The 24,539-nt window shown below is 48.0% G+C and overlaps 1 protein-coding gene across 1 annotated transcript in view; it reads right to left on the bottom strand.

Annotated features, from left to right (window-relative positions):
- Nucleotides 1–22,814, bottom strand: part of MIPEP (mitochondrial intermediate peptidase) — an 85,740-nt gene extending 62,926 nt beyond the window's left edge. The window contains exons 1-7 of the mRNA XM_027557574.1: nt 22,215–22,814; nt 19,381–19,554; nt 14,169–14,257; nt 12,898–12,984; nt 8,102–8,165; nt 5,932–6,114; nt 5,075–5,231 (exon numbers count right to left, since the gene is read on the bottom strand). Coding sequence (XP_027413375.1) covers nt 5,075–5,231; nt 5,932–6,114; nt 8,102–8,165; nt 12,898–12,984; nt 14,169–14,257; nt 19,381–19,554; nt 22,215–22,799 — 1,339 coding nt within the window. The 5' untranslated portion in view covers nt 22,800–22,814. The remainder of the gene's footprint in view (nt 1–5,074; nt 5,232–5,931; nt 6,115–8,101; nt 8,166–12,897; nt 12,985–14,168; nt 14,258–19,380; nt 19,555–22,214) is intronic.
- Nucleotides 22,815–24,539: the final 1,725 nt, after the last annotated feature.

Raw genomic sequence — 24,539 nt, 5'->3', positions numbered from 1 at the left:
CCTGTGGTGCCTAGTCAGTGCGTTCAGCACTAAAGGACACTGACCAGGATTAAGATTTATCCTCACGTGGCCCTGTCCAAGCTCCCCAACTAAACACTGCAGCCCCCAAGCACACAGGTCACACCATACACAACCGTGTGTGCAGAGTCCAGCTCCAAGACACCTTCCCACGGACCACCCCGTGAGCTGTGGACTTGCTGGCTGCCACTTGGGCGCTCATCCCAGCATGTCCCATCCATCGCCCACCCTGGTTGCCACCTGCACACTGACCGGCATTTCATGAACTTGGACCACCGTGCTCCCTGCCTCAACCCCATCGGCAGGACTCCCTGTCTTCCCAGTGGTTCAGTCGCAAGCCTGGCTCCCCCTTCAGGTGCCTGAATGTGACGTCTCACCATGTGCGCAGCCACCAGCAGCCTGGAGCCCTGCAGCCTCCCGACGGCAGACGTGCCCTCCCGCCCCCTCTCCTGCAGCTGCTCTCTGCACCCCTCATGGTGCCCCCTGCCGCTGACCACCGACAGCCCTGCTCAAACCTAACTCCCCGAGCACAAACCTTCTCCACTTGTGCCCACTCCTTCCCACTCTCCTCCGTGCTCCTCCTCAAATGTGGGAACCCCGTCTGGACCCCGAAGACCCACATCAGAGAAAGAAACAAGGCAAGCTGGCTTCAAGAAAACCTGGGAGAAGCTATGGGCCCCACAGAGAAAGAAGGGCTGGACACCAGATGGAGAGAGAGAGCATGGAGCCTGCAGGAAGTGTGACCCTCCCCCGGCAGGCCCTTCCCAGTGACCCCACAATTCCATCCAGTAGCACGGACGGAAACCCATGGTGTCCACTGCCGTCTCCTCCCACTCAGCCCAACACCAAGTCGTGTGGATTCAACCCTGAAAATACAGCGAGTCTGAACAACCCCCCGACACGGACACCCTATTGCGGACTTGGGTCTAAAGTGTAACTGTAATTTAATCAATGCCTTTGAAAATTACACCGTTTTCATTGTGATACATTTTCTCTTATATGTGATGAATCATAAAGAACTCAACAAATGACAAGGTAAGTTTTTCACAAACCCCCAGAGAGATGCTCCCCACCTCCAACCTTGAGAAGCAGCCCTCTTCTCTCTGAAAGGAGGGATCTTATATGACCTGGGCTACACTCAACCTTGCCTCCAGCAGGAGCACTGATCACCCATCCACTCCCACACTAATTCTAACCAGTGTGGTTAGGCTGAGCACAGAAACGAGCTGAGTTAGAACAAAAATAATGCAAATCATCATCAATGATTCATCAATGAAATAAAAAGTATGACTTACTCAGTTCAGTTCAGTTGCTCAGTCATGTCTGACACTTTGCTACCCCATGAACTGCACCACAGGAAGCCTCCCTGTCCATCACCAACTCCCGGAGTTTACCCGAACTCGTGTCCATTGAGTCGGTGATGCCATTCAATCATCTCATCCTCAGTCGTCTTGTCCCCTTCTCCTCCCACCCTCAATCTTTCCCAGCATCACGATCTTTTCAAATGAGTCAGCTCTTCGCATCAGGTGGCCAAAGTATTGGAGTTTCAGCTTCAATATCAGTCCTTCCAATGAACACCCAGGACTGATCTCCTTTAGGATGGACTGGTTGGATCTCCTTGCAGTCCAAGGGACTCTCAAGAGTCTTCTCCAACACCACAGTTCAAAAGCATCGATTCTTCGGTGCTCAGCTTTCTTTATAGTCCAACTCTCACACCCATACACGACTACTGGAAAAACCATAGCCTTGACTAGATGGACCTTTGTTGACAAAGTAATGTCTCTGCTTTTTAGTATGCTGTCTAGGTTGGTCATAACTTTCTTTCCAAGGAGTAAGCGTCTATTAATTTCATGGCTGCAGTCACCATCTGCAGTGATTTTGGAGCCCAAAAATACAAAGTCAGCCACTGTTTCCAATGTTTCCCCTTCTATTTCCCATGAAGTGATAGGACCAGATGCCATGATCTTAGTTTTCTGAATGTTGAGCTTTAAGCCAACTTTTTCACTCTCCACTTTCACTTTCATCAAGAAGCTCTTTAGTTCTTCTTCACTTTCTGCCATAAGGGTGGTGTCATCTGCATATCTGAGGTTATTGATATTTATTCTGGCAATCTTGATTCCAGCTCGTGCTTCATCGAGCCCAGGGTTTCTCATGATGTACTCTGCATAGAAGTTAAATAAGCAGGGTGACCAATATACAGCCTTGACATACTCCTTTTCCTATTTGGAACCAGTCTGTTGTTCGATGTCCAGTTCTAACTGTTGTTTCCTGATCTGCATACAGGTTTCTCAAGAGGCAGGTCAGGTGGTCTGGTATTCCCATCTCTTGAAGAATTTTCCAGTTTATTGTGATCCACACAGTCAAAGGCTTTGGCATAGTCAATAAAGCAGAAATTGATGTTTTTTTGGAACTCTCTTGCTTTTTCCATGATCCAGCAGATGTTGGCAATTTGATCTCTGGTTCCTCTGCCTTTTCTAAAACCAGCTTGAACATTTGGAATTTCACAGTTCACGTACTGTTGAAGCCTGGCTTGGAGAATTTTGAGCATTACTTTACTAGCGTGAGATGAGTGCAGTTGTGAGGTAGTTTGCGCATTCTTTGCATTGCCTTTCTTTGGGATTGGAATGAAAACTGACCTTTTCCAGTCCTGTGGCCACTGCTGAGTTTTCCAGATTTGCTGGCATATTGAGTGCAGCACTTTCACAGCATCATCTTTTAGGAGTTGAAATAGCTCCACTGGAATTCCATCACCTCCACTAGTTTTGTTCGTAGTGATGCTTCCTAAGGCCCACCTGACTTCACATTCCAGGATGTCTGGCTCCAGGTGAGGGATCACACTATCATGATTATCTTGGTCGTGAAGATCTTTTTTGTATAGTTCTTCTGTGTATTCTTGCCACCTCTTTCTAATATCTTCTGCTTCTGTTAGGTCCATACCATTTCTGTCCTTTATTGAGCCCGTCTTTGCATGAAATGTTCACGTGGTATCTGTAGTTTTCTTGAAGAGATCTCTAGTCTTTCCCATTCTATCATTTTCCTCTATTTCTTTGCATTGATCACTGAGAAAGGCTTTCTTATTTCTCCTTGCTATTCTTTGGAACTCTGCATTCAAATGGGTATATCTTTCCTTTTTGCTTTTGCTTTTCACTTCTCTTCTTTTCACAGCTATTTGTAAGGCCTCCTCAGATAGCCATTTTGCTTTTTTGGATTTCTTTTTCTTGGGGATGGTCTTGATTCCTGTCTCCTGTATAATGTCATGAATCTCTGTCCATAGTTCATCAGGCACTCTGTCTACAGATCTAGTCCCTGAAATCTATTTCTCACTTCTACTGTATAATCATAAGAGATTTGATTTAGGTCATACCGGAATGGTCTAGTGGTTTTCCCCACTTCCTGCAATTTAAGTCTGCATTTGGCAATAAGGAGTTCATGATCTGAGCCACAGTCAACTCCTGGTCTTATTTTTCTGACTATAGAGCTTCTCCATCTTTGGCTGCAAAGAATATAATCAATCTGATTTCAGTACTGACCACCTGGTGATGTCCATGTGTAGAGTCTTCTCTTGGGCTGTTGGAAGAGGGTGTTTGCTATGACCAGTGCGTTCTCTTGGCAAAACTCTATTAGCTTTTGCCCTGCTTCGTTCTGTACTCCAAGGCCAAATTTGCCTGTTACTCCAGGTATTTCTTCACTTCCTACTTTTGCATTTCAGTCCCCTACAATAAAAAGGACATTTTTGGGGGGTTCTAGAAGGTCTTGTAACTCTTCATAGAACCATTCAACTTCAACTTCTTCAGCATTACTGGTCAGGGCATAGACTTGAATTATTGCGATACTGAATGGTTTACCTTGGATACGAACAGAGACCATTCTGTCATTTTTGAGACTGCATCCAAGTACTGCATTTCAGACTCTTGTTGACTATGATGGCTACTCCATTTCTTCTAAGGGATTCTTGCCCACAGTAGTAGAGATAATAGTCATCTGAGTTAAATTCACCCATTCCAGTCCATTTTAGTTCACTAATTCCTAGAATGTCGATGTTCACTCTTGCCATCTCCTGTTTGACCACTTCCAATTTGCCTTGATTCATGGACCTAACATTCCAGGTTCCTATGCAATATTGCTCTTTACAGCATTGGACCTTGCTTCCAACACCAGTCACATCCACAACTGGGTGTTGTTTTTGCTTTGGCTCCGTCTATTCATTCTTTCTGGAATTATTCCTCCACTGATCTCCAGTAGCATATTGGGCACCTACCGACCTCGGGAGTTCATCTTTCAGTGTCCTATTTTTTGCCTTTTCATATTATTCATGGGGTTCTCAAGGCCAGAATACTGAAGTTGTTTGCCATTCCCTTCTCCAGTGGACTACATTCTGTCAGACCTCTCCACCATGACCCATCTGTCTTGGGTGGCCCCACACAGCATGGCTTAGTTTCACTGAGTTAGACAAAGAGCGGCGGCTGCACAGCGCAGGAGCTACCCCACGTCCAAGATCAGGAGCGGCGGCCATGAGAAGCTACCCTATGTCCAAGGTCAGGAGTGGCGGCCGTGAGGGGCTACCCCATGTCCAAGGTCAGGACCACTGGCCATGAGGAGACACCCAACGTCCAAGGTCAGGAGGAGTGGCCGTGAGAAGATACCCCATGTCTAAGGTAAGGAGAAGTGGTTGCGCTTTGCTGGAGCAGCCGTGAAGAGATACCCCACGTCAAAGGTAAGAGAAACCCAAGTAAGATGGTAGGCGCTGAGAGAGGGCATTAGAGGGCAGACAGACTGAAACCACAATTACAGAAAACTAGCCAATCTGATCCCATGGACCACAGCCTTGTCTAACTCAATGACTTACTCAAAGTGCACATAAAGTACACTAGTTGTACAAATATATTCCAAATGATTAGGTCTGTTTAAAAATCATTCCTAATAAAGAAACAAAGTATCTTAGTAACTGGTCTCTGAGTATATTAAAAATAGCACAGTAACTTTAGCTATTTAGAGTCAGAAGTTCAGCTTCATAAAAGCCCTGTTTTGTCCTTAAGAGTTGGGTAAACAGGCTCACCTGGACTTTGGGCGATTGTTCCCTGGAGGGCCCTGTGGGAGTAGGTAGGATATCCTACCAACTTTGCCAGGAGGTCTCTGCTGCTGAGCAACTCTTCTAGACGTTTCAATTGACCAGCATTGGGATAAAGAAAAATTTTATAAGCAGCTTCTCGCACCTATGTTTAAAAAGTGGATGGTAAAAGACACACATACCAAGATACAAAGTCCTATATGATCATAACACACGCTACCTCCCACCACTTTACTCTGCAGGTAAGCAATGCTTAAACACAAGGCCTTACACAGGCTGGATGAAGCTTCTGGGCTCATCACCGAGTGTGGGAGACACATCGCACTTGGCCCGAGTTCTCCGCTACAGGCAGAGGGGCAGGGGGGCCGAGGTTCTACCTGGCACACGTGAGACACCATCAACCAGGTGACGTGAGACTACGTGCATTAGAGTATGAGTCCCCGGAATGGCCAGCGCTGCTGTTGCTCACCATACTTTGAAAATGAGGAACTATTTAGAACAGGAATAATCAAACCATTTCCCTGATAGTTCAGCTGGTAAAGAATCTGCCTGCAATGCAGGAGACCCCAGTTGGATCCCTGGGTTGGGAAGATCCCCTGGAGAAGGGAAAGGCTACCCAATCCAGTGTTCTGGCCTGGAGAATTCCATGGACTGTACAGTCCATGGGGTCGCAGAGAGTCGGAAAAAACAGTTTTTCACAGAATTAATCATCCCTAGTCAATTTTTAGTGCTTAGTAAACATTAATGTATTTTTAAAGGTGTGATCATGTGATCCCCGAATTTCAGGGTCACAAGCCATGGCCCCAGACGAGGCCGGAACTACACAGAGGATGGAGCCCACGCACCAAGTCGTCGGGCGCTTCTGCGCGCAGACTGTCCACCACCGCGTGGTCCCCGGCCAGCTCGAAGTGATGCCGGATGCCTTCGGGCAGGAGGCGCTTCTCAATCGTGTTGGGCAAGTGGGTTCCCATGAGAAATGCGCTGCTCAGATCCAAGATTTTAACGTTCAGGTCCACAGCTCTTTTACGCTGTATGTGGGGGTAGTCAAGTTATTTAAAGTAACATTTCACAACAAATCAGTAATCTATAAAGATGCCAATCAACATATAAAGTTGAATTTTAATTTAGCAAGGTATTAACTAAGTGATAAAATGAATACCGAATACTGAATCATAATGTTTAATACACAATAACTGTCTGCAAATGCTGACTCTGTGCTTTTGGTAGGTGTTTCATATCCTCACCAGGAAGCATCCTAATGTTTCTACAGCGCTTCTGTACTTTCAGATGTGCGTAACTCCCGGAGTTCTAGTTCATGTCTAGGTCATACAACATGTCTGTGAAATGAACAGTGGGAGGTACAGTCCTTCCCTGGCTCCGAAAACACCCTAGTTAAGAGAGGAAGGGAGCAGTGGGCTGGATGAATCTGTCTGATATGACAGTATCTGAGGCACAGATTAGAAACCAGACTCAGCCTTGAGAGATGAGATACAAGGGCAAGGGAAGGAAGGTGCAATTAACCAGCTCTTCAGTGAAGTGTGGTGAAGGGCGCTTGCAAAGCTCAGCCAGGCTTGCTGGAGTGGCCACAGGAGGGCAGCAGCCCAGAGGCGAGGTGGGGTGGGCTGGACCCGCTTCACAGGGGCGGATGGGAGACCACAGGCCCCAGCTGTGCATCTGGCAGTTTCCAGTCTGTGCCAGTCACGACGGACAGAGCGGAGCAGATCTTCTCCTTGGTCACCCCTAGGACACAGGCTCCTGAGCGAACCTGTGCTGTCACCGGGGCACCCCATGTTTGGGATCAAACTTAAAAACCGTTGCCCACATAACTGGTTAGGTCTCCTGGGGACAAGGAGGAATCTTCAGTTGCTCGTCACGGGACGGCCAAACAGGCCCCGGACTCATGACGGGCTTCACGTGACACCACAGGCAAGCCTTCCTGGGGAAGGGGCAACGGCTATGGACAGATGCTAAACTGTACTGTGACCCTGAAGGATGACCAAGCGTATTTCTTAAAAGATAAATATAAACATGAACAGAACAGGTATACCCTTGATAAGACATTAGAAAAGATGAACTGTATCTTAGTAACAAAAATTTCAGTATAGAAAAATCAAACTTCATGGGGAAAATGACTTTTCAGATGATTACTCTTTGCCTGTTTTGTTTCTGACGTGGCCATCTGTCACCACCTACTGGTGACCAGGGGAAAAACAAGACAATGAAGATAACCGGAAATTATACTCTAGTTTCAAAATTTTTCCTCAAAGCCTTTACTACTTAAAACAAAAAAGTGATAAAATTAGTTATTTCAAAGAATTGATCACCTGTTACAACCCCTGGAAAAATAAAACCTGTTTCCTGACTTCGCCAACAGTCTGCTAAGCATGTCATTTCATCCTGCAAGGAGAATTAAACATGCAAACACACAGTACTTGGAGCTCTGCAAATATTTTGAAACTGTTATATTTATTATATGACTGCTTAACGACACACTTCCTTGAATTTAAACTTTTTAATTATATTCACGAGACCTTAAAATGTAAGTAAGGAATAACCTGGAAAGAATATAGCAAGAACACAGGCCTTCGTGGCTTACAGGTCATGTTGGCAGCTTTATGTCGAGTTCTCTTAAAAAGTGTGCCACATCCCCCGTGCCCTGTCTGAGAGCAGCCCCCAGAGAAGAGACACGGAAGTGACCAGAAAGGATCTCGCAGGTGTGTCCAGAGCAGGGATCACGTGACGACACACCTGGGCTGCGTCTCGATGACGCTTCTGTGCGTCCGCGTGGAGACACTCATCTTCAGGTTTCCTCCTCACCCGCGGTCCTTCCTGACACGGCCCATCTCACCCCACCTCCAAGACACCTGAAACACCCCGCTGTCTCGAGTCATTCCTTGATTCTGAATTACCGAGGTGACAGGCCAGCTTTCATAAAGCACTCAACATTCAGGAACGTTATTGACAACACACCAACCAAGTACCAGCGAAACAAGAGGAGCTGAAACACGAAGTTACCTTTTCTCGGTCTAGATGGATTCCACTGATTTCAAAATCGAACATAAACAGTTCGGCCACTCGCCTATAAATAAAATAAGTGCCAGGTCAGAACAGGTAATGATAATTAAACAAAATCAGTTTTTTGCAAAATGAATCCACCTTTTTCAACTTTACTGCCAAAATGCCAGATGTTTCAACACACATACACATGATATTTCTGAAACCAGGAGCTTAACGTCTCAGGAATCAGGAAAAACAGCTGGCCGGCCGGGAGTTACGCGCCCTTGTGCATGATACGGTATCACATACATCATGCAGACTGTACAGGCCTTAGACTGAGTGAAATGAATGAGTTACTCCAAGGAGACCATTTTTTCTGCATTTTTTTCCCTAGAAGAAATGGACATCTTTTCAACTGTCTATCCTCTACAGTATCTGTTGCACACTACACTTGAGCACCAAACAAGCACTGTGGACCACACACACACGCACGCCTGCTGGCATGAACGTGTGCACGCGGACCTGTGCCACGCCTCCTACTCAGCACGTGTACTGAACAGAACTCTACTCCACACTGCTCCTGGGCAAAGACTGCTATGCTGAAATAAGTCCATCAGGTGTACTGCAGAACATGAAAAACAGTTATGATTAGCTTTTCCTGTAGAAGCTTACTCCTTTATTCAGAGCACAGACCTGTGAACACCACTGTGATAATTACTTATCTCAACTCCATCTAAATCCCAATCATTAAAAATATAAAATGGTTTATGCTTGGACAGTTTTTCAAAGGCTTTCTGCATCAGAGTCTCAGTTTCTCGTCCAGCCAGTGGCAGCTACTCAGAGCATCACTCTTTGATGCAATGGTGCAAACAGACTTCGTGGGCTCAGGAGGATGGTTTGCTTCCTTCTTAATCCTGCTACACAGCGGGAGCCGAGCTCAACTGGTACACGTCTTTCTGTCAGCAGTATTTTTTTTTTTTAAACTACTTTTTTCCGGATTAAGTTATCCAAGTATTTGATCTACTCTGCTGCTCTCCTTGACTTTTCACAATAGGGACATTCTTCTTGCTGATGACTGTGCTGATACACTGAATGAACAGAACTATTACCAGTGTACACTTACTGCACACTGCTCCACGTTTAACAGCCATCTGTTGCTATTCCCTATTTTGTGGATAAGGGTTTCAGGAAAAGAATACCCATTTTTCTGTAACACAGTTCACTTTTTTCTTTTTAGGTAATGTGTAAGGCATCAAAACATAGTAACTATATTAATCCTTCAGCATATAAGTAACACCTGTCCTGAGCTTCGCAGGTGGCTCAGTGGTACAGAATCCACCTGCCAATGCAGGAGACCTGGGTTCGATCCCTAGGTTGGGATGATCCCCTGGAGAAGGAAATGGCAACCCACTCCAGTACTCCTGCCTGGAGAATCCCATGGAGAAAGGAGTCTGGTGGGCTACAGGCCATGGCGTCACAGAGAGTCAAACACAACTGAGTGACTAAACAACCAAAACAACAAACACTTGCCCTATCGTTCATCCTGACTCTTAAATCTGGAAGGACTTTGCTACACCAAAGCTTGCAACTTTTATACAATCACATCAGTCTTTCCTTTTGTGTCTGGTTTTGGTATCACGTGAAGAAAGATCTTCCACATTCCAAGTTATCAACACTTTGGGGATTTTTTTTTTTTTTAATATTTAAATCTTAATTTACTTTTCCATTGGCCGGCAATGGCACCCCACTCCAGTACTCTTGCCTGGAAAATCCCATGGATGGAGGAGCCTGGTGGGCTGCAGTCCATGGGGTTGCTGAGGGTCAGACATGACTGAGCAACTTCACTTTCACTTTTCACTTTCATGCATTGGGGAAGGAAATGGCACCCACTCCAGTGTTCTTGCCTGGAGAATCCCAGGGACGGGGGAGCCTGGTGGGCTGCCGTCTATGCGGTCGCACAGAGTCGGACACGACTGAAACGACTTAGCAGCAGCAGCAGCAAAATCACTTCGGAGAAGGCAATGGCACCCCACTCCAGTACTCTTGCCTGGAAAATCCCAAGGACGGAGGAGCCTGGTAGGCTGCAGTCCATGGGGTCGCAAAGAGTCGGACACGACTGAGCGACTTCACTTTCACTTTTCACTTTCATGCATTGGAGAAGGAAATGGCAACCCACTCCAGTGTTCTTGCCTGGAGAATCCCAGGGACGGGGGTGCCTCGTGGGCTGCCGTCAATGGGGTCGCACAGAGTCGGACACAACTGAAGCGACTCAGCAGCAGCAACATCACTTACTGAAAACCAAGCTTTTCCTTCCAGATATGAAGTGACAGTTCTATCATGTATTAAATACAGTCCTATGCATTTGTGCCTGGTCAGACTTTTCTCTATTCTCTCACTGAACTAACGGACTCTTCAGGTGTAAGTATAACGCTATTTTAAATATAGGATCTTTATGTGTCTCATTACCAGTGCAAGTCCTCTCTGTAGCATTTTTCTCTACTAGATTTTTCCTGCTTGTCCTGGCATATTTTTTATGACTTCAAAATCATTTTAAATAACAATAAAAATCGTCTTAGGTATAAGTTGGATACTATCAAACTTAGAGACCAGAAGATAACGCTGACATTTCTTCTTATCAAGAATACAGCATGTTTCTCCATTTAAACATCTTTCACGCCTCCCAGGATGGATGCATACGTGCGCGCGTGCAGGCTTGCAGCCTGCCCTCCAGAGTGTACTCCATGCTGCCTCACAGCTTTTGTGGCTCTCATGACTCTAGGACTTGCCCTCCATTCTGTTTTCTGGAGAGTGTGCTTATTATATTCTCTGCAAACAAGGAAGCTCTTGATGGTTCTAGACAACCCCAAGTGAAACAGGTTTCTTTATGGCCGGGCTTCTCTGAGACTCTGATGTACTGAGATTTTCCAAGAGGGGAAAATGTATTAATATGCGTGATTTCCAAACTTACTGATCAATGGGTCCCTTCTGGCAATACTCTGATACCTCACAGAACTAGTGTTTCAAGGAAGGCACTAATGATAAGATGGTACCATTTCTCCTACACAGGACCTTATCATGATGGATATTGAGTCTCTAATGCTCTATCTCAGCCACTGTAGGCTCCTCTGTCTCTCTCGAGGTGCCTCCTGGGTGCTGGCCAACACTCCCAGTGATGGACAAGCACCATAACAGCCCAGTAATCATCACTTCCAAGTCTTGTTTCCGCCCACTCACAAGGCATCCTTCTTTTCTAGAATACAGATCTTCTACCCAGCTTATTTTTCTCAATGTGTTTATCATTCTGTTATTTTAAGAATCCTATTGGCATTTTAGTAACATTGAGAAATGTGCGCTTCCCAGGTGGTTCAGTGGTGAGGAATCTGCCTGCGAATGCAGGAGACATGGGTTCAATCCCTGATCTGGAAGGATCCCACGTGCCACAGGGTAACTAAGCCCGTGCATAACAACTACTGAGACCGTGTTCTAGAGCCCAGGAGCTGCAACTACTGAGCCCGTGTGTCCCAGAACCTGTGCTCCACAACAAGAGAAGCCACTGCAACGCAAAGCCCACAGACAACCAGAGAGTAGCTCCCGCTCGCCACACTAGGGAAAGCCCACAAGCAGCAAGGTAGACCCAGGGCAGCCAAAAAGAGATACAAAAGAAAGGTAACAGAATGTGGCCCATGTCCAAGGCCCACAAGTCCTCCGTACCCCAATGGTCCACCAGTCCACTTCCATTTCTATACATTGAATACAAGAAAACAAAGCTTCAGTAAAGTCAGATTATGAATAACCCGTTGTTACTCAAAGTCAGTAGCAGCTGAGTAAAATCCGGCACAAATAGCAGGCATTCAACTTCAAATCACCTCGCTAACAGAAGCAGTAACAGTAAAATCACGATCAAGACAGGTCACTGTGCTGGTGCAGCCTGCTTCACCTGTACCGTGAGCGTCAGGATCGCTGAAGGGAGTCAGGACTGCAGATACCTGTCCACAGGCAGACAGGTGAAAAGCCCCTCCCTGCCTCTTGGCCAGCATGTCACCCACACACCAGATCAACACAGGACGCCGGGGGACAGGGTTCACTGGGGGTCACAGGCATGGGTGGAGACAGGAGAACAGAAGCAGGAAGAACCAAGCAAGCGTCTCATAAATAAAAAAATATACAAGTACAGATAGGCTCACACAAAAAATTAATCTCTGTGCCTTGATACAAATGATACATAGATGAGTTAATGACAAACTATGATATTTTATAATACATCTGAGCAAAGAAATATAATATACAAAATCCTATATCAAATATATTTGTATATTGAGCTACAAAAGAGGTCTTTTCAACTAATAAATGGTATGAATCAAAGCCGACCATCTCAAGGATCTGGACATCCACCAGTAAATGAATCCAATTTGCTTGTATCTTCTGCTGTATCTGTGATGGAACTTTAGGAATGCAGCTGAATAGAATGGTCAGCCTTGCAGCACCTCCTCCAGGCCACGGCTGGGGGAGATGCTGAGAAGCGCAGGGAGCAGGTCAGACGTGGCCCCGCCCTCGTGGAGCCTCCCATCCAGCGGCTGGGAGATGCTGACCGGACCCACCGGCAGAGGAGAGGCTGCTGGAACGACAGGGCCAAGAGAAGCAGGAGGACAGGGTGAGACGGCACAGAGCTCTCAGAGCAGGGACGCCATCTGAGCAGTGTCCATCACCCAGGAGAAACCACCTGGACAGACGGGCTCTGAGGGCAGAGACGCCTGGGGCGGCTGCCAAGCTCACGTCCAAAGTCACAAGCACAATGAACACAAAGGAAGCAGTACCTGGTTTCCGGATCAAGGGAATCCACAAGTTTCCTATCAGCTAGTAACCTCTGCAAACTTTGATATAATTCCACATTTGTGTTCAACCTAGAAAAATTACAAATGAAAAAAATTAAATGATTTTCTAGTACTGTCTGGTTTGGCTTTACATCAAGAGAACAGTGTCAAGTTCTAGCGCAAACCTGGCCAGAGGCCAAAGGCTTGGGCCATTGTTTCATTTCTTCCTTCCGATCAGGAATAGCACAACCACTGTTAGTACAGGGAAGGCAGCATGTGAGAACAATGTGTCCTAGGAGGTAAAAGTGTAAACCCAAAGCCACATGCAACAGCTGCGGCCAGAAGAGCAGATAAGGCCTGAGCCCACCCCCATCGAGAGCCAGCCTCGAGGGGTCAAGCGAAGACACTGGGCCAACACTCCGGACACCTCTCAATAGGCCACGGCTCCGGCCGTCCACCCCGGAGCCAGGAGCGCAGGGCCCATAGTGCAGGTTGTGCCCAGGGCCCAGCAGACAAGAGTCCAGCCCGACGCCCGGGGCTCCCGCTCATCTCCGGGGAGCCCCTGCTCCCGCCCTGTCACCACACCGGGGTCCCAGCTTGCAGAGACCAGTTCACCCATCGAGGAGCCAGTTTTCACAGCCACCGTCCCCAAGAGGGCGAGAGCTGCTGGTGGGGGACAGCACGGCAGCCCCACGCCCCGCCAAGAGCCCCTCTCTCCCAGCCGCCTCTGGTCTCAGAGACGCAGGCCCTGATGTCTCAGCTGGGCAGCCTGACACCCTTCCTGGCGGGCATCCTGCCCCCTCCCTGTTACCATAACAAGCACACTTAGTTTACTTCAGAATCACTTTAAAACGACAGTCTCTACCCCAGCCCGGCCTGCTGCGCCACCCACGTCACCTTTATGGTCTCCCTAGGGCCAGCCCCGGGGGCCGCAAGGCCACCACATGGAGGTGAGCCGCTGGCCTCGCCCCGCGGACCCAGCATCTGGGCGACAGCGCTTTAACCACCACCTGCCCGAGATGCTAAAGGGCCCGTAAACCAGGGGGAGGAGGATCCCGGGCACCCGCTGTGCCCGACCCCCGCCCCCGCCCCATCACAGGTGTTTTAGTCACCGTCTCCCCTTCTCACAGCAACCCCGAGAGCAGATCACCGTGCCAGCCCTTGATAGGACAAGGACCAAGTGACGGGACGGCAGGGAAGCAGCCCAGAGTCCCGCGGTGGGCACCCCCTCCCCACCCCACCCCGGCCAGCACCCCCGGGGAGCGCACACCCACTTCTCCACCATGGTGCCGATGCTCCGACAGGCTTCCTCCGCGGCCTCCCTGAACGCCGCCTCGGGGTGAGCAATCTTCACAAAATCGGCCTAAAGGAGACACAAAACCAAAAGGACATTTACAGGAAGCCTGCTCCCAGGGTCTGAGGGCGAAAATGAAAATGTGCCATCTGGCTTCACCTGGGCATTTCCATTCCTGGAATTCTCCTTCTCACTGCACGTTCATGAATCCCGTCATTCCTGGGAACCAAGTCCGTTTCATTCCAAAGAAAACTTTTACCAACTTTTAAACATGAAGTAGATTCTTCCTCATTGTATTGTTCAAAACAGCACACTCTGGTTTCAAATAATCCAGAACTTTCTAGCGTTCACACCATGGTTCTCACACAAGGACACTGACCCGGCTCCAGGGAGCATCCCTGGGAGGCTCTTGCTGTTTGAACAGATGCCTGGTGCGGTTTCCAGGCTGAGTGAACTGCGCTCCAGCCTTTGTGCAGAAGACAAAGGTACGTTCTCAGCTGCCTGGAAATCAACATGAATTCCCAGGGGCAGCCTGCCTGGCACAAGACTAGGGCCGCTATTCTGACCTTAGAATTTAACTAAGCCAGAATCCTCTTTTTCAAATGTGCAAAACTAGATTTTATACTTCATGTTAACTACAGGGGAAAATGCGGGGAAACTGAAAAGTACTACATGTATTCTTCATTCTCATGAAAACAACATGTGCATAACAGGAAATAAATCACCACGAAGTAAAATTTCCTGATTTTATTATCAAATAGTTTTCAACATAGAAACATTTAAACCATAGCCTGTAAGGACATCTGACGCAACAGTAGGACAGCTTTAGTAGAACCGCACCTGAGAAGTGAGCTGCGTAAAGCTTACAACAAGTTCTATAAATCACTTGTCTCCACACCGTAGGATTTACAAACAACATTAGCATTCAAAACACCATTTTAAAACTCATTTTTGATAGCGATGAGGTAAGCAATACTGTTACACAGGGACTGAATTAAGAAAAAGAAAACAAAGGACCAGTTGGTGGGAAATGTAGTTTATAAAATCTACACCTTATAATATGTTACTGATCTTATTAGCAGACAAAACCTTAAAAATTCAAATATAATGTTCTCTGAATTTTTTAACCCAAAGATGAAGATTCTTAAGAGTCCCTTGGACTGCGAGATCAAACCAGTCAATCCTAAAGGAAATCAGTCCTGAATATTCATTGGAAGGACTGATGCTGAAGCTGAAACTCCAATACTTTGGCCATCTGATGCAAAGAGCAGACTCACTGGAAAAGATTCATTGGAAAAGATGCTGGGAAAGATTGAAGGCAGGAGGGGGAGAGGACGACAGGATGAGATGGTTGGATGGCATCACCGACTCAATGGATATGAGTCTGGGTAAGCTCCGGGAGTTGGTGATGGACAGGGAAGCCTGGCGTGCTGCAGTCCATGGGGTTGCAAAGAGTCGGACGTGACTGAGTGACTGAATTGAACTGTACATGTATAAGTCACATCCTAGCCTTTTTGAATTAAATATCATCAAACTTCATAAACACAAAACTTCAGAAATAGAACAAGCTACAGGGCAGAGAAGCTAAAATCTTCTAGGGAAAAGCAGAAGTAAAAATGTGGAACAAATGATGGAACACTGGAATTAAAGTGGAGCCAGAAAGACAAACACTGAAAGTTCTGGGATTTCTGAGCACAAAGCCGACAGCTGCTTTCAGGAAAATGAAACCTACTGACAGCATCTGCCGTTCAGGTTCCAGTGCAACGACCAAGAAGAGAAGGTTCTGACAGCACGTCTGTCACACTCCCTTGGGACAACCGCATCCTGGAGGGACATAACCCAAACCCAGAGCAGCCAGGAAGCAACTGAAGGAGCCGGAAGCACAGCTCACCTTACTCCCAGGAAAAGCCTTCAGGAGGAATATCCTGTCCATTTCCTTACAAGTGGGACGCCTGCAGTGGGGACTGTGTGGTGATCAATAATCAGAAGTATGACTACCCAGAGCAGGAGGGAGGAAACTTCCCAGAAAAGGAAAAAACAGAGATGGGGACTGTTATGCTGGGGAAAGCATAACAAATAGCTGTGAAAAGAAGAGAAGCGAAAAGCAAAGGAGAAAAGGAAAGATATAAGCATCTGAATGCAGAGTTCCAAAGAATAGCAAGAAGAGATAAGAAAGCCTTCCTCAGCGATCAATGCAAAGAAATAGAGGAAAACAAAAGAATGGGAAAGACTAGAGATCTCTTCAAGAAAATTAGCGATATCAAGGGAACGTTTCATGCAAAGATGGGCTCGATAAAGGACAGAAATGGTATGGATCTAACAGAAGTAGAAGATATTAAATAAGAGGTGGCAAGAATACACAGAAGAACTATACAAAAAACATCTTCACGACCAAGATAATCACGATGGTGTGATCCCTCACCTGGAGCCAGACATCCTGGAATGTGAAGTCACACGGGCCTTAGAAAGCATCACTATGAACAACGCTAGTGGAGGTGATGGAATTCCAGTTGAGCTATTTCAAATCCTGAAAGATGATGCTGTTGAAAGTGCTGCACTCAATATGCCAGCAAATCTGGAAAACTCAGCAGTGGCCACAGGACTGGAAAAGGTCAGTTTTCATTCCAATCCCAAAGAAAGGCAATGCCAAAGAATGCTCAAACTACCTCACAATTACACTCATCTCACGCTAGTAAAGTAATGCTCAAAATTCTCCAAGCCAGGCTTCAGCAATACGCGAACCATGAACTTCCAGATGTTCATGCTGGTTTTAGAAAAGGCAGAGGAACCAGAGATCAAATTGCCAACATCTGCTGGATCATGGAAAAAGCAAGAGAGTTCCAGAAAAACATCTATTTCTGCTTTATTGACTATGCCAAACAAAGCCTTTGACTGTGTGGATCACAATAAACTGTGGAAAATTCTGAAAGAGATGGGAATACCAGACCACCTGACCTGCCTCTTGAGAAACCTATATGCAGGTCAGGAAGCAACAGTTAGAACTGGACATGGAACAACAAACTGGTTCCAAATAGGAAAAGGAATATGTCAAGGCTATATATTGTCACCCTATTTATTTAACTCATATGCAGAGTACATCATGAGAAACCCTGGGCTGGAAGAAGCACAAACTGGAATCAAGATTGCCGGGAGATATATCAATAACCTCAGATATACAGATGACACCACCCTGATGGCAGAAAGTGAAGAGGAACTAAAAAGCCTCTTGATGAAAGTGAAAGTGGAGAGTGAAAAAGTTGGCTTAAAGCTCAACATTCAGAAAACGAAGATCATGGCATCTGGTCCCATCACTTCATGGGAAATAGATGGGGAAACAGTGGAAACAGTGTCAGACTTTATTTTGGGGGGCTCCAAAATCACTGCAGATGGTGACTGCAGCCATGAAATTAAAAGATGCTTACTCCTTGGAAGAAAAGTTATGACCAACCTAGATAGCATATTGAAAAGCAGAGACATTACTTTGCCAACAAAGGTCCATCTGGTCAAGGTTATGGTTTTTCCAGTGGTCATGTATGGATGTGAGAGTTGGACTGTGAAGAAGGCTGAGTGCCGAAGAATTGATGCTTTTGAACTGTGGTGTTGGAGAAGACTCTTGAGAGTCCCTTGAACTGCAAGGAGATCCAACCAGTCCATTCTGAAGATCAGCCCTGGGATTTCTTTGGAAGGAATGATGCTAAAGCTGAAACTCCAGTACTTTGGCCACCTCATGTGAAGAATTGACTCATTGGAAAAGACTCTGATGCTGGGAGGGATTGGGGGCAGGAGGAGAAGGGGACGACAGAGGATGAGATGGCTGGATGGCGTCACTGATTCGATGGACGTGAGTCTGAGTGAACTCCGGGAGTTGGTGATGGACAGGGAGGCCTGGTGTGCTGCGATTCATGGGGTAGCAAAGAGTCGGACACAACTGAGCGACTGAACTGAACTGAACTGATGCTGGGGAAAAAGTCAATCTCAAAAGATAAATATGATTCCACTTACCTGACACTTTAGAAACGACAAACTATAGGAATGGAGAACAGGTCAGACATCGCCAGGTGAGCGGTGAGGTGGGTGTGACCTTCTGGGAGTGTTTCTGGGTGATGGAAGAGGCACACGTCCTGATCATGGGGGTGGCTACGTGCACACAGGGTCAACACAGAATGGCACCAGACCCTGCAAGGAGCTGATCTTACTATACGATGTCTCACAAGATGGGCAGGTGACCTGCCTGTCACTCCAGTGAAGATTCTGTCCGGCCGAGGTGGCAGCCAGCCTCTGGAATGGTGAGAGCGCGGCCTCTGTGGTCAGACTGTCTGGACTCAGGCCCAGATCCATGGCTCACAGGCCAGGGGACTTATTCTCCGAGTGCCTCGTTCCTTGTTGGAAGCTGGATGTGCAAAGAGGTTAAATCAGCCCATCCAGGTACAGCCCTCGCCAGGGTCGGGTGTAAGAGCTACGAGCAGTCCACACCAGAGCACAAGCCCCACACGCTTGGAGTCTGCATTTGCCTCACGTGGCTGTGTTCCTGGTGCCTGGCTCTGCCTGGGGGCCCCATGGAGAATGAACATGGAGGAACAGCTGTACAGACAGGAAGGGTTGCGGCCTGCAGGCCCCTACACCCAACAACGTCTTCACCCACAGGACCACTCGAGATGTGGCCCCTAGCCAAGAGGAGTCCGGCTCCCAACTCAGCTGGCGGAGACCTGCGCGCACTTCCATCTCAACTCCAAGTGTGGGGGAAAGACACTTTTATACAATCGTTTGATGTAAATACTTTATTTTGAACTAGAAGATATCCCTGAACAGGTTTATAAAATCTATTTTATAAGAATTTTATTATAAATGCACAAATAAGTATTCTACTAGAATTTCAGTAGTTCTCATAAATGAAGAACCTTTGTCACATGAAGACTCTTCCCCATGTGAGTAATCCCTCTTTCATTGCATCAAATCAATCAGTTATACAGCTGTTTGATTACATACACGTACTCAAGTTTAAGTTCTAATTGTGACCTTTCCCTGTACATTCTTTCCATTCAATAGCTCACTTCACAATAGCAAACGATGGCCAACAGCTCTCAAACACTTCAGACGTTCACCTTGCAGTCCACTACTAAACCTCATAACCTGGACTGAAACTGTAACAGTGGAAGAGGCGGCCTTCAGCCCCGGCCCAGCACCTCACTCACCAGGTCGGCCACCCTGCACAAGGAGTCCGAGAGCTCGTCGAAGATGAGCACGGTCTGCGGCCCGGGCGGCGTGGCGCACACGCGCTGCACCAGCTGCTCTGTCCTCCTCAGGGCCTTCTCCTGGGCCACACGGAATCCTTCTGGGGCACTGAGCTCAGGAACGCCAAAGAGACCCTGGAACCCAAAGAACAGCTCCCACTGAAAACAGAGCACGTGACCTGGGGGTATATTACAGACAAACACTTTTCTCGTACAGAAAATCTCATACAGAAAATCTCAGCTTTCTTATCATCACGACACCTGTCATCACAGGTATCCCTCTCACATTCCCCGAGATGTTCCACGTACACGACACTGGAATGGAATTTTTCTTCAATTCTTATTTTATAAAAAAAAAAAAAAAAATAGAATGATACACATTCAAAATCCAGCTCTGTCACTACCATAGAACAGCCAGGATTACATGGCACACATTTTTAAAAACCATTTTAGCAGTGCCTGGCATGCAGAAGGCATTTATTTAACAGGTGGCAGCTGTAACCACTATCCGCTGTGTGACCCTGGTCAAGTTCTCAACCCTCCTTGGCCTAATGTCTTCATGGGACCCAGGGGGTTAATAGATGCTCGGACCCAGGAACCAGGGGACTCCGTTCTCAGGACCCTGCCGGGCACTGAGTGAGGTCCAGACATGGCACCCAGCACTCCACAAACAACGCAACAGGGACCACAAGTTGACGACTGGGAACATACATATCTTTAAAAGATTGAATAAACATGCCAAACCAAGTCACAGGCTGAAACTGGCAGCAAATGCTATACTTTCCAAAGCACTCCAACACCTTGACAAAGATAAAAATCACTAATCTAATGGGAAGGACCGTCTTCTTGCACTGGTTCAATCACACTTGCTGCAACACTCGGGAAGGCAGTGTTCTATCACTCAGAACCCACATGCGCTTCTTACACATGCAGTGCGTGCCGAACGTGCACCATGGACTTTCAGGGGCTCTCATAGGGCGTAAACTAGCACCCTCCTTTTACAGATATGGAAACACTCTCAGAAGTTGAACAGGTCTGCGGTCACTAGGTCACAAGTGCAAGAGACGGGACTTGAACGTGCTCCAAGCACCCCTAAAGCCTACGGTTTCTCTGCACGTGGACTGCAGCTTGCAATGGAAAGTCTCTTTGCAGAAGCCCAGCACCAGGACTAGGAACCCTGCTCTTCCATCAATTTAACCAGCAACCCAACACAGAGCCTGACATAGGTGGGAACTCAGGAATGAGGCAAACTAAGGCCAAACGCTTAGCTGTGCATATCAGATGTGTAGATGCTTGCCAACGGCAGGGAATACAAAGAGGTGAAACTGAGGCCTGTCAGGCCCACAGTTTTTGCAGGACTAGATGCAAGAAACTGTTAACTTCTGTTCAAAATACATTGAGTTGGAGAAAATAAAGACAAGGGCAGAGCAGAATCAGGGCCAAAGCCTTCCCTGGTCTTTACAGTGATCTAATCTGATTCAATTACAGACTGATTGTTGTCACCTCTCAGCACACTGCCCCACACTCCTCTCAGGAATTCTGAACCTCAGCCTACTAGTTATGGCCATGTTGAAAATATGTCTTTTTCATACATACGTCTTAAGGTTTCTTTTTTGAAATAAAAGCCAACTCACATATTTGAAAATCTGCTATCAGCACCTAAAATCACGATGTATAAAAGAAAAATGAATAAAGCTAAAAAGAGTTCTATTTCATCCACCTTTCATGTGGATGAAGTTCTATTTCATAACCCTTCATGCCTTTCTGCTCAGTACCCACGGGTCCTGCTGATTCTCACATCGATTACGTCAATACCAGCGTTATTTACCCCCAAGGAAGCTTGTACAGCAAATTTCATTCAAAGGTAGTTTTAAAACAAAAAAAACGGGGGGGGGGGGTGTAAATATGAAAAACTCAATTATGAGGCCCACTGTAACCACATCCCCGATTCATCTTTCCAAGAGAAGCAACAGTAAATAATCATGAAAAAAAAAAAAAAAAAAACCACAAGAGTAACAATGTAAACTGAGCAAAATCCCTAAATGCAAAGTAAAGCAGGCACAGGTGAGTCCCTTCCAAGCTTCCCTTCCTTCCGCCCTCAATCCAGTCATTAACTCAATGAGTGTCAGGAGCGGGTGGTTGGGCGGGGACGTTGGTTGGTTGGCTGGGACCAGCAGTGACTGCGGACTGTTACAGAAGTGATGGACAAGCAGCAAGTCCTACTGTAGAGCCCAGGGAGCCACATTCAACATCCTGCGACAAGCACAATGGAAGAGAACGTGAAAAAGGAGCTGAGCTACTGTGGTGTGCAGCGGAGACTAACATCGCACTGTGCACCAACCAGGCTGCGACAAAGTGAGCTTGGAGAGAGGAGGACCCAATCACGAGTGTCTACGGCTCGCCAGACCCCGCGTGTGTGCGGATGGACAGACCGCCGGGACAACCAAGAGGCGGCGACCTGCGACGGGGAGGGTCTCCGCAGTGGGCAGCGCCGCCTCGGAGGCCAGTCCCGCGTTTTACAGGAAAAGAAGAGGCCAGAGCTTTGAACAGAACTGAAGAGGGCGTCTCGAGCATCAGGGGGAGACTAGCGACACTGACCACCGAGGCCCGTCCCGGAGTAGTGACACCACAGGCGGGCCCGCCTCACCCGGGCAGGCCGGATGGGCAGGGGTCCGCGCGGGCAGGAGCCGGACCCGCACGCGGGGCCGCCCCCGGCACCAGCCCCTCAGAGCGGGGACCCCAAGGTTACTGCGGACAGGCGATCGCCGACGCCCTCGCCCCCAGACCCCGCTCACCCCGCGCTCGCCGAACCAGTCCAGGCGGCGGCCCTGGGGCTGCACAGTGAAGGCGGCGCCCACCGGGGACCAGCCGGTGCTGACCCGCCGCACTCGGAGCCCGGCCCGCAGGCCGCCCAGCCTCCGGGCGCACAGCATCTCGCCGCGTTTCCTGGGCAGCGCCCGCGCTCCACGTGACCTCGCGCTTCCGGGAGGGCTGGGGCCGCGCGGCCAGAGCGTCGCCCGCCGACGTCCTCCGCGTGGAGCGCCACCGCGCGCCGGGAGTGGGCACCGCAGGACGCGCCGCCCTGCCACGAGGCCGGGCGAGGGCCGGGAACCCGCGAGAGGGGCTGGCACGGCGCGGGCCCTCACACTGGACCGAGACCCGTCGTCCCCCGTCGGCCTCCGCTCCAGGAAGGAGCGCTGCACTCCACGTGCGAGCCTTGCGGCCAGAGCTGTCGGCTGACCTCGGTCCACTGACCGTGAACTCACGGAGATCGACGACAAACCGACGGACGGAGATCTGGGCCGGGAGGGCAGCGGCAGAGAGGGCGAGGGCTGGGGCCGAAAGGGTCCCTCCCGGTGTCCGCGGGGGGCGGAGGCCATGGAAGAATGGGAGCCTCACCTGGACGGCCCACGAGGATGACCCTGCCCAAGGGCAGCCCCAAGCCCGCTGCTGCGGCCTCGCCTGGGCTTCGCGCAGAACCGGACTCCCAGACCAGCTCCATCAGGCCCGAAGGATGCCTCGTGCCGAGGACCAGGCCGAGGGGCATCGTGTCTCACCTGAGTGCAGTGGCAGTAGAGTCCGCCCCTGCCAACACCTGTGGGCTGTGAGCAGCCCCAGAACCTTCTCTGAAGTTCCAGAATCTAGGGCCAAATTCCATCTTAACAATGCCTTAGTGTTAAACGGAGATTGGTTTTAATTTAGCCGGGTCGGGAGAAAAAGCCCTAGTGATCAAAATGATGAGATATTTAAAATTTACTTAAGGCAAGTGCCCAAACAGTGGAAACAGTGTCAGACTTTATTTTGGGGGGCTCCAAAATCACTGCAGATGGTGACTGCAGCCATGAAATTAAAAGACACTTACTCCTTGGAAGAAAAGTTACAACCAACCTAGATAGCATATTGAAAAGCAGAGACATTACTTTGCCAACAAAGGTCTGTCTAGTCAAGGCTATGGTTTTTCCAGTGTCATGTATGGATGTGAGAGTTGGACTGTGAAGAAAGCTGAGCGCTGAAGAATTGATGCTTTTGAACTGTGGTGTTGGAGAAGACTCTTGAGAGTCCCTTGGACTGCAAGGAGATACAACCAGTCCATTCTGAAGATCAGCCCTGGGATTTCCTTGGAGGGAATGATGCTAAAGCTGAAACTCCAGTACTTTGGCCACCTCATGCGAAGAGTTGACTCATTGGAAAAGACTCTGATGCTGGGAGGGATTGGGGGCAGGAGGAGAAGGGGATGACTGAGGATGAGATGGCTGGATGGCATCACTGATTCGATGGACGTGAGTCTGAGTGAACTCCTGGAGTTGGTGATGGACAGGGAGGCCTGGCGTGCTGTGGTTCATGGGGTCGCAAAGAGTCGGACACGACTGAGCGACTGAACTGAACTCAAAGTCCTTACTCCATGGTGATTAATACTGCGCTGTCTGTGACTGGTTGGTCCTTGGGGTGGCCACATTGCAGGTCTGCATGGCAGGACCTTACACACATGTCAAATGTGTCATGTAAAAAAATTTATCTATATTTTGACAAAAGTACTTATTTTATCATAATTTTTAAAAGGAGTTTCAAGTCTGAGAACCTTTTTTGAGTCCAGAATGGTTTTTATACAAAGGTAACAAACCATTTTAAATGCAAACACTGAAGCCTGCAAACACCCTCAGAGAATGATGACTTGTGCTGCATTTACAAAGTGTGTTGTGTCTCAGAGAACCTGGCGTAGTTAGACTTGTAAAAACTACAGAGATCCACAGCTGAAGCCCCAATACTTTGGCCACCTGATTCGAAGAGCTGACTCATTGGAAAAGACCCTGATGCTGGGAAAGACTGAGGGCAGGATTAGAAGGGGACAACAGGATGACATGGTTGGACGGCATCATCCACTCAATGGACGTGAATCTGAGCAAACTCTGGGAGATAATGAAGGACCAGGAAGCCTGGCACGATGCAGTCCATGAGGTTATAACAACAAAATGGAAATGATTTCTGTATACTTCCAAAGTTTTCCAAAACCACCAAGTAATTTTTCAATAATTCATCTATAGCAGTGCTGCCTGCTTGTAATGATAATTCAGAAAATTCCCATTTTCCCAAGGAATGAAGACACTGTCACAACCATACTG

This window comes from Bos indicus x Bos taurus, chromosome 12 (genome assembly GCF_003369695.1).
Source record: "Bos indicus x Bos taurus breed Angus x Brahman F1 hybrid chromosome 12, Bos_hybrid_MaternalHap_v2.0, whole genome shotgun sequence".
Taxonomy (NCBI): domain Eukaryota; kingdom Metazoa; phylum Chordata; class Mammalia; order Artiodactyla; family Bovidae; genus Bos; species Bos indicus x Bos taurus.
Note: the sequence above shows the minus strand (reverse complement) of the source record. Positions and strands in the feature narration are given on the sequence as shown.